This window comes from Limulus polyphemus, unplaced genomic scaffold, assembly GCF_000517525.1.
Source record: "Limulus polyphemus unplaced genomic scaffold, Limulus_polyphemus-2.1.2 Scaffold4, whole genome shotgun sequence".
NCBI classification, from domain to species: domain Eukaryota; kingdom Metazoa; phylum Arthropoda; class Merostomata; order Xiphosura; family Limulidae; genus Limulus; species Limulus polyphemus.
Window position 1 is genome coordinate 1,725,782 of NW_013665614.1, and position 10,664 is coordinate 1,736,445.

General features: G+C 31.3%; 1 protein-coding gene across 1 annotated transcript in view; it reads right to left on the reverse strand.

Annotated features, from left to right (window-relative positions):
* Positions 1-3,051: 3,051 nt before the first annotated feature.
* LOC106470974 overlaps positions 3,052-10,664 on the reverse strand; it is an 11,608-nt gene continuing 3,995 nt past the window's right edge. The window contains exons 2-3 of the mRNA XM_022401377.1: positions 6,915-7,078; positions 3,052-5,435 (exon numbers count right to left, since the gene is read on the reverse strand). Coding sequence (XP_022257085.1) covers positions 4,236-5,435; positions 6,915-7,078 — 1,364 coding nt within the window. The 3' untranslated portion in view covers positions 3,052-4,235. The remainder of the gene's footprint in view (positions 5,436-6,914; positions 7,079-10,664) is intronic.

A 10,664-nucleotide genomic window follows, 5' to 3' on the forward strand; every position in this document is an offset into this window, starting at 1 on the left:
CTTTATAGTAGTGAGGTATCGAAAATCGAACTGGTGTATTTAAGTGTTTTACACTCACAAAAAAAGAAACCTATCATTCTAGAATCTAGAGGTATTTGAAGAACTTGTAACATTTCGCTACAATTTAATTCTTCGTATTGTTAGCAGACACTGGGCAACTTGTACATAATTGAATAAACAGAGTTGTTTAAACATTTGTTTATTTATTCAAACCGAATCTAAATTATTGCAATGTAAATTAAATGTAAAGTGACAATGAGGGCAAACTTAGCGGATATGCTGAAACGTCTGAATGCGTGTTCACAAAGTTACGAACATATGGTTTTGAACGAATCGTGCATGCGTATTTTAGACTTAAATAAGTCAGAAAAGCCCACATCAATTGCATTTAGTGTGATGTTCATTTTTTAAAGAAATTACATAGGATTAAGTGTAGTTTGTGTGAAATACTTTGCAAAAAAAAAATTGAAATCGAAGCCAGTCGTCACGTGATGGCAACGTGTAGCATACTCGTTGCATTAAAAAATTGACTAGGCAAAAAACAGGTAAGGTGATTCTGAATGGAAATGCCAATATGCAATCTAAACTTCTCGGACAAAAGCCTTTCTAACGACACCCGATTTGTAGCGTTTAACCAAGAAATTTGCGAGAAAAGTTCCTAACAGTCAAACGCAAGCGTATTATTTGCATAGATTACCAATATCGTTTCAACTCAGAAATAAAGAAAAATTACAGGCAACTTTTAAGTGAATGACTACTTCGTATTTTCGGTCACACATGAAACTTGTGACAAACAAAAGATGCCAATTTTAAGAAACATCCCTCCATTTATCTATCTGTTTATACTGGTAATAGAACGATACATAATAAAAACCCAATGTATCATCTAGAGGAACGATAATGACTTTACACATGTTAGAAGGTGGACTAATACTACCGTGACTCTTTATACAAGACCGAACTTTTGGACAAATCTGCAGTATTGCCACAACTGTTCCTAATGTTTGACAGCCACTATTCTTTTTCTGAACAGATCTAATCAGCAGCTTTATATCTGTTTCAGGTTAAGAAGTTAAGGTTTCAGGTTTCAAGTTAAAAATAGTAAAATTGTTTTTCTTCTTCTTGAAGTGACAAAACATACAGTTGGTTTATCACAGAGCTACACAATAATATATTTGCGGTCTGTCCACTACAAGGAATTGAACCCATTTTTAGCATTGTAAAACTATAAACTTACTGCCGACCCATTGGGGGAATCAATCAATCTAGCATGGTAGGAGTTTAGGTTAAAAGTATATTTCGGGGAATGAAATATAACCAGGGGCGGTCAGAAACTTCTGTTTCTCTTCACCCCGCTACATAATTAGAATATAGTCGCCGAAACTTTTAAGAATTAAATGCTTACGTGAGTGAAAGTTTAACAGTTAATATTCCTAATGACGAATTCACAAGCCGTGGAGGATAAAAGATAAACACAGTTATAAAGCTTTTAGTAAAGGAGACTGCACAAAACAAAATTCAACTGATAGATATCAATCTGAACTAGGGATTGTTGATATCTATATTACATATTTTAATATTTTTTATAAATACTTTAAAATTTTAATGGTGAATTGCTCTCTACATCCACTAGGCTGGTAACTTAAGGGTCTGGGGGCAAATGGAAAACCTGACATGAGGAAATGGTAATGGTTTAAAATGGTGCAACTGTATCGATATTCTTAGAATCCCAGTTCAGGTGAAATGTTATTTTGAATTCATTTTGAAATATGTCATATTAAGATGTATTATATCTCTTATGGATTAAGAGAATAAATATTCAAAAGTTCTAAAATAATACTGCTGTTTTTATTATTTCTCTTCTTGTTCTTTCCCAGTGTGAAAATCAGAATGATTAAATGTTCAAGTTTTAATCAAGATAAAAATATCTAATAATTTTGTATGGGAAGCATTCAACATTTTTAAGCATGAAAAAAAATTGCAGATTGCCTCAAAGAGCTAGTAAATAAGCAAAAACTATTAGTTTCCATTGATAATATGTAAATTATTGTTCCATGAAAGTGAACTTTAACCTCTCTAACACCCGTAAAGTAAAAGGTATGATATTGATTGTCAAAACAAAACATTTTACATGTACAAAAAAACAGCCAAGCTAAAATAAAGATGTCGGCCAATAAAAGTTATATAAAAAACAAAACAATGAGCCAGGTTATTATATAAAATTACAAGACAAAATGCCAAACACTGTCAAAATGTCATTCTGTACCACAACAAATACATATTGACTGTGGTTGTCACGTGCCTTGCTGATTTGCATATTTAAATTAATTTTAATATAAAGTAGTCAACCCTATGCACAATACTGTTAAGACATTAATAAAGATGCTGAAGAATTGAAAGAAAATCAACTTTAAGCTTACAGGAATATTATACTTAACATCCAAATATAAACTTTGGAAAATGAGCAAAAATATTTCAGGAACATACCCTTTAGTTTTTTTTTTACACATAACCAAACAATTTTTATTTTAAATTTCAAATGTCATTTAAAAATGATAAACGTTGTCATTATTCACTGTTCAGATCAATTGCTGTCAATGAAAGGTTTTAACATTCATTACATAAAAATCTCATCATGAGAGGAAGCTTTCATTATAGCTACTTTATAGAAGGGGTTAAATGCAATAGAACTTTGGTCATTATTTAGTATTTTCAACCTAAATGATATCATATGCAACATATGGAATAAACTAAGAGATCAGAGACCCCCTAAGATTCAGGCGTAGCCATTCCTAATATAAAACTGCTGTTCAGAATGAGGGCAACCAGTCATCAATATCCCTGCTTATGTAGCAATTCTCAATCAAATAAAATTAGTTGTTATTATAGTTATAATATACCTACAGCTGAAATTGTGGAGCATATTCAGTAGCACATTATGGTTTTCAAACCATTGATCTTCTGATCCACAGCCAAGCGCACTACCTACCACTAGGCTTACGTATACACATCCATTGTTTATCTCATAGCATTTTCACAGTGCAAGTAATGTACAAATGTTAACCACATTTATTTCACTTATGTATATACAAAAGTATTTGTTTAACTTACATTTTTCACATTAGCTTTCAAAAATTTCCTAACACAACCTTGAACAACTTAGTCACTTTTTCAATTCCATCTTAAATATGAAAATGTGTATGTACAATCTTCTCTTACTTGACTTAGAAAATCTAACAGATCTCAAATCCCTGAATTAATACTCACAGGAATTTCAATCTGCAAGTAAATTATGAAAACAAAAGCACAGGCAGCTTGTGAAGGTTGATCTTTTTCTTAAATAAAAATCTAAAAGAATCCATACATATATATATATATATATATATATGTATTACACCATTCATTCTTTTGTTATCTACAGTTAACTTACAAGATGTAATAAAGCCATTTTCTAAAACAAACTAAGGAATACTAGATGTTGTTACATTGCTAAAAGCCTCATGGTACATATTTTCACATGTAAAAAAATCAATTCAATGACACACTTTATTTTAATACCAGATGATATGGACTGACGTAACACTGCTGACACTACTGATAAAAGGTCATCAGATTGACTCTTCTGATATTAAAATAAAATAATTTTATAGATACTTAGTTTTGACTTTACCTTAGTTAATACTATTCCTTAACTTTCTTTTCTTCTTGTTTAATTAACATTCTGTTAGTCTTCTTTGTTATAATCCCTCAAAACTTAAAGCACACTATTGATGTTGGATTACATGAATAGCATATTGTTGTTATTACAAAGATTATAGTTCTGATTTCATTATTTAACTGGCACATAACATTGAAGTAGCAATAGGAAAGCAGTTGTGACTACAATAATATTTATAATCCAAATAAAAGTAAAAATAAGTAAAAACAAGTATAATTTATGTTTTACTTTTAATTTTAGAATATTCCAACATACTGAAAGTATTTTCTTTTCATGTTAAAGTTTTTTTTTAATTGTCACTTCTTTAGCATATTTCTAGTTTTGGCTCTTACTCCACATCAGATAGTGGAACATTGATGGTTGATTGAAAAGACAAACAAATTGCGAGCTAAATTGTGTATTTAACATATTTTAACAAAAACAAATTTGGAAAGTTTATTTACTACTTTATAGGGAAACTAAACAGTTTAAATAACATTTGGAGGTGGATGGGATATACACATATATTCTTTAATAACTACATCCATTCCACTTTAACATCTAAATTATTTTCTTGCACATATCTCTGACACCATTCAAAGTCTATCCTAGTGACATTTGTGCTCCAATAGGATTTTAGATCTTGAAGTTTGCTCTCTACTTTAAGAAGTCTTCCCAGAGTTTCCCCAGTGATAGAGACACAGTGATCAAAATGTACATGTGTCAAACTTTTCAATGGATTATACTCCATTACAATTGCTAAAATTTCATCTGTAAGACTTTGACTAAAGGACACTTTCAAGTCTTCAAGTTCTAAACAAGAATATAGCAAAACAGGCCATCCAACAAGAGGCACGTCACCATTTTCTTCCAATACTAAATCAAGAGTCTTTAAGTGACATAAGGGACGAGGGTTACTGAAGATTGAAATTTCATGGTTTGATGCAGAACATTTAATTTCTTTCACCATAAATAATTTAAAAGCTTTTAAATTACAACAAAGACTGCCTATTAAAGCCAAGTCAATCACTGGTACTTCACCCAATTCCAAAAATGTTAACTGAAAGCCCTTTACTTGTAAAAATGACTCCAGTTCTTCTTCAAGAACAGATGTACCAGAATCAGACCCTACTAAAAGTAACTCCCTGAGGTTTTGAAACTGGCCAATCAGAGGTAAAGCACTGTTCTCAAGCTCCACATGAACAATGGTTACTTTTGTGACAAAAGGACACATCTGAATAGCAATGTGTAGGACATCTGTTTGAAGAAACTCCTCAAAGGGGTATTCAACTGAGAGGGCAGTGAGTTTAAATGCATCTGGTAGAGTTAAGTTAAGACTTTGTCTTTGTTCATGTAATTCTGCTACTGAACCAAATGTGTTGGAAAAGTTTAGAAGATCAAGAGCTGGTATGTAGTGAAGCAAACATGAAACACCTGCTGTTGTAATATTTGTTCCAAGAACATGTATCTTGGTTAGTCTCAGCTGTCGAGGTGATCTCTTCTCTAGATCGCTCATAGTCAGGCACATGCTGGTCAGTCCAATGTCAGATACAGGACAATTAGTGATGTCCAGTTCTCTAAGGTTTGGACAGTGTTCTCCAATACATCCTAACATTGTATTACTGGTGTTGGTGTTCTGTAGGTTTAAGATAATCAAGTGTGGAAAGCTGTTTGGGATTTGAAGAAGTGCAGATTTCTGAATATTGAGACATCCATTTAAGTTTAAATTAAAGATATTCTGAAAGATACAAAAGAAACAATTTATCAGCAAACCACTCCATAATTTATCTGTTGATAAAATAATCCTCAGTTCTAAAACACCGAATAAAACATTAAAAAATAATACAGGTTTTTCAAGTAAAAATTATTGAAATATATCTATTTTCAATATTATTTATATCGCACATTTCAAATAAAATTCAAAACAAAACAGCTTATAATTACTTTACAGCAACATCCCAAAATATAAAGGGGGGGGGGGTGAATGCACTGTTGAAAATCTTTACAAAACAGATGGGAAGTGTTAGAAAAATCACAATGTTTATTCTTTTAACTTTTTGCATATTCACATCTGATTGTCAAATCAAATAATATATTGTTTCCTATGCTTTCTTTAATACATGTGCATAGACAACAAAAGATTTAGACTTTACATAAAGTTCACTGAGTATACAAAAGTTTGCAGTATCATGGCCCTGTGTCTTCTGGAGTAATATCTTTATAATATTAAGAATGCAAAAATATTCCCACTATCTTCCAGTAGCTTTTAACTATATATCAGCTCTTTTTTTTAAATTTCATGGAAAACTTAAACACACTTAAGTTTTTATCACTTTGCATTCCCTTTGCTACACAGTTTTAGGTCATAATGTTCATGAATCCTCCTTTATTAAATATTAAGAGACTGACGAAATAAAGAACCTGTATTTAGAGACGTTTAGTTTTTTTATTATCTAATATTTAGTTACTGATTATATGTGAATATGAAAAATATTATAGTTTACAAACCACACACAAAAATAATACACAAAAGAAATTCACATAACAGAATATAAAAAACTGTCAGTACAACATTTGAAAAATACCAGTTATTTATAAGTGCTTTATTTCAAACTTTATGTCAGTCTGCAAGATATACTACTGCATAAAAAATTGTATGTTTGTGTAGCACAAAAAACTGTGCCTTTTCATCACAAAAGTACTTAAAACTGTATGAATATTGTACGTAGGAATATCAAAAATTAAACAATGAGAGAAAAATTTATGTAGCTAGTTGTGAATTAATAAGAGGTCAAATGAATCATTACAGAAGATTCAGAGGCTTGCAACAATTACAATAAACAACATAATGCAGTGTGATCTGACAACAGCATTTTATCAAATATTTTATAATAATTCAATGAACCTCTTATAAAAATCAAGTTTCCTTCTTTGTTTTTTATGGAAGAAGAAGGATATCTACAAAGAAATAGTGTAATTACATATAAAAATTGTGTATTATTATTATTATGTTTAAATACTTAACCAGTACTGTACACAAATATTTATGTACATTTGAACCTCTGTAGTTATTAAATCAAATTCTGTTCATTAAGTTTGGCATTTCTTTAAATAACACTCGTTTTTCTATCTACAGTATAATTGTTTTGTTAATGAAGTATTATCAACACTGTGAAATAATCATAGTTTTTTTTTTTTAATGAAAGCAAACACTTACTAAACATTTCTTTCCTGCAGACAATAATACATTTCCTACATCTCCTTTCCATCCACTTAAATCCAGATTCCGTACAAGGGAATTTAATAAAATCTCAAGATGATGTTTCTTTAGACACCAACTTTCTTTCAATTTGATGATTAAAGCTTCAATTACTTGTCCAGCTTAATAAATAAAAAACAATGAATTAACACTGAGTTATGTCTGTTCTAGATATCACTACAAAGCAAGACTCGAAAGCTTTAGCATTTTCATATTGACCTCTTTATCATTTTGAAGAAGAAAATACTCCCCAAAAATACTTTAGTTTCTGGTACTTTTTGTAGTTTTTACATTTACAAAGAAACTGTTAACTTTTATCATGTATTTTTTTATTGTTTTGAAAATAGTAAAACACATGAATAACAAGAAAATTGATTAAAAACCAAACACATTTTTAAAAACAAAATTTCACTTTCAATATAGCTATACAGTCCAAGAATGGTGATTTTATCCCCTCGGGCAATTATGGAAACAACCATGGCTTGTAAATTAAGAAGTTCAGGTTCCTAGCCCAAACAGTTCCCAATGTATACCAAGCCACAAATATAGCACATGAGCTGAAGATGAGGTTTAGTCAAGTATCTGTCATAGACATGTGACTGTTAGCATAAACTAAAGCTGGGTGTATAAAGATTTCATGGTGATTTGTTCTGTACTTTTAACAAATCTGAAAAAAAAGAGAAAGAAATGAAATTTAGCTCTTAATTCCACAACTTGGGCTGATGGAACATGCAAGTAATAAAACTGTTCTACATTACATGCAACATTTGTGCCATTTGTGCAACTCATGCTCTACATGGTCAGAATGTATCTTACTCTCTTGAATGTTGCAAAAATGTCAGTTTCAATGACCATATGTTTTCTCCATGTAGGAAGGACAACCTATAAAATAATGTTAACATCATTTCAAAGCTTGTTTCATTTTGAAAGAACTGTAATATAGCTAGTTAGGAGAAAGATTCTCTATCATTTAGACTGCAAGGTCTTATTATTATCACTTAGACATGTTCCTAAACTTTATGGTCTGAGAAAAACACTTGTAATTTATGACAGACAATTTTGCCGACTCAAAATGATAACTAGAAAACTGCAGGTTAGTGTTGCAGTTTTTGTAATAAAACTGAGATATACCTGTGATACATGCATTTAGTCATTAATACGACAAGATTCTGCATACAGAAAATTACTATAATTGTGACTTAATATACTGTTTCACTCTATCTTGTCAAAATTTCATCCTCTAATGAGCTGCATGGCATAATCAGGCTAAAGTTATTACGAAATGGAGTTATTTTTTCAATTAATTTGATTGTTTGTCAAGGCAATTCATATTTAAGCCAGCCTACGCAGTGCAACTTTGTTGGGAGCATGGTTAGAAATACTGTGCTCAAATGAATGCTTATTGGAGGTAATAATAAAATGGAAATTGTAAAGATCTGATGTTGTGTTTTTTCCACTTTTCTCTTAATTTGTCCATGACTACCACATATTTTAGGTCTATTGGCTTCTGAAGCTTCACCACATTTATCTCATAATTTTTGATAATAAAATACTTTTCCAGTATAAGATGTCTATCAGGCTAAAGTAAATACGTTTTATTATAAACATTACATATATTGTTCTAATAAATTAAGTTCTATATAATTAAAGATAAACTTTATTACTTTAGTGTGAAAACAAATTAGTGGTAAAATTATATAATTAGTTCTTAAATGTTAAGACTTAACAGTAACAGTGTCAACAATAAGCTACTGGTAATTGGTATTGAGTATTTATTATTTTCACTTTCAGGCTATAACAGTATAAATACAATGGTTAAGACTAGCGTAGGAGTTAAGCATTTGCAGTTTGTTAGCTGTAATGGGTGCAAGGAGTGGGTTTTAGTTGGGAACTCGGGACTGGAATGTACTTTTAAAGAAGCTAGTAATGAAGCTGTACAATTTTTATGTAGAGTTTGTAGGTTGGAGGAGAAATTAGAGGCAATCATGATTAAAGTAGAGGCAATAGATAAAGAGAAGTGTAGATTGTGGGAAATGGCAGCAGGATTTCAGAAGCAACATAAGCTTTCACATGCAAGGAATACATCAGCTAACAATGACTTTAAGGAAGTTAGAAAGAGTACTGTTAGAGCTAAAAGTGGAGAATTTAGTTATAATGAGCCTATTCTGTTGAGAAACAAATTTCAGCCCTTGGCTTCTGCAGCTGGGGAACTATTGGAGGGAAGAAAAACAAAAGGATCGGAGAAAGATGTGGATGATAAGGAGGTTATAGTTATAGGTGATTCCTTGATAAGGCATGTGGATATAATATTCTGTGGGGAAAATAAGGAGAAAAGAATCAGAGCACAGGCGGAGGATATAACTGACAGAGCAAGAGAAATAACAAAAGGGGCTAGCAGAGATGCAGTTTTTGTAGTGCATGTAGGGGCTAATGATGTAGGGAAAGGTAGGTCAGAGGAGCTAATTAATAAGTATAAGGGGTTGATAAAGGCACTTAAATAAAATGGCCATAACTTAATTTTGTCAGGGATACTGCCTAGAATTAACTGTGGGGATGAAGTTATAAGTAGGTCATTAGGGCTAAATGCTAGGCTTAGGTCAATAATGGGAATAACTGAAACATGGTTAAACATAGATGATTTTGATGACAGAAATTTTTTGAAATACAGGGTCACGGGGTATTTAATAGGAATAGAGTATTAAAGAAGGGAGGAGGAGTGGCTTGAAGTGGAGGATATCAAAGATAATAGCAATAAGATTGAACCCATTTGGGTTTCTATTAGTGGATATAAAGGGAACAGGCTTTTAGTGGGAATATGTTACAGACCACCAAATGATGCTGATGAAATTAGTGAGAAACTTTACAATGAGATTAAGATTTTGGCTGTTAATGAAGTCAGAATTGTGGGTGATTTTAATTTCAGGCATATAGATTGGGAAATTCTAGAATCAAACCATGAGGGAAAAAGTTTTTGGAAACTGTTCAGGATGGCTTTCTTCACCATTTAGTCAGTGAACCAACTAGAAACAATGACATTTTAGGCTTATTGTTAACTTCAAATACAGAAATGATTGAGAGGGTGAAAATTGGGAAACATCTGGGTGCAAGTGACCATTGCTCTATTAGGTTCAATGTTTTGCTGCATATGGAGATAAGGAATAATGATATTTTGGTTACAAATTTTGAAGGGATGCAACAAGAGTTATGTGTTGTGAATTGGGCAGCTGAGTTATATGGAAACACTGATCAAATGTGGAAAATTTTTAAAGATAAATTTTTAAATATTCAATGTAAATATATTCCTAATAGGAAAAAAAGGGTAGCTACAAGTAAAAATCCAGATTGGCTCACAAAGAGTTTAAGAAATAAAATTAAATTAAAAGCATCATAAATTTAAGAAATTTAAATTGTCCGGCATGACAGGAGACTTAAAAGATTATAGAAGATCAATAAAGTTGGTGAAACATGAAATTAGGACATCAAAAAGGATGTATGAGAAAAAGTTGGCTGAAAATGTAAAAATTAGCAGTAAGGATTTCTTTAAATACATTAAGGGGGCAACAAGATGTTAGAATAGGGATAGGACCCTTGAGGGATGATAAAGGAAGGCTTGTAACTAATGATTATGAGATGGCTGGGTTATTAAATTTTACTTTTTCTTTGGTTTTTACTAATGACGATTTAAACAGTATTCCACATTTTTATCAG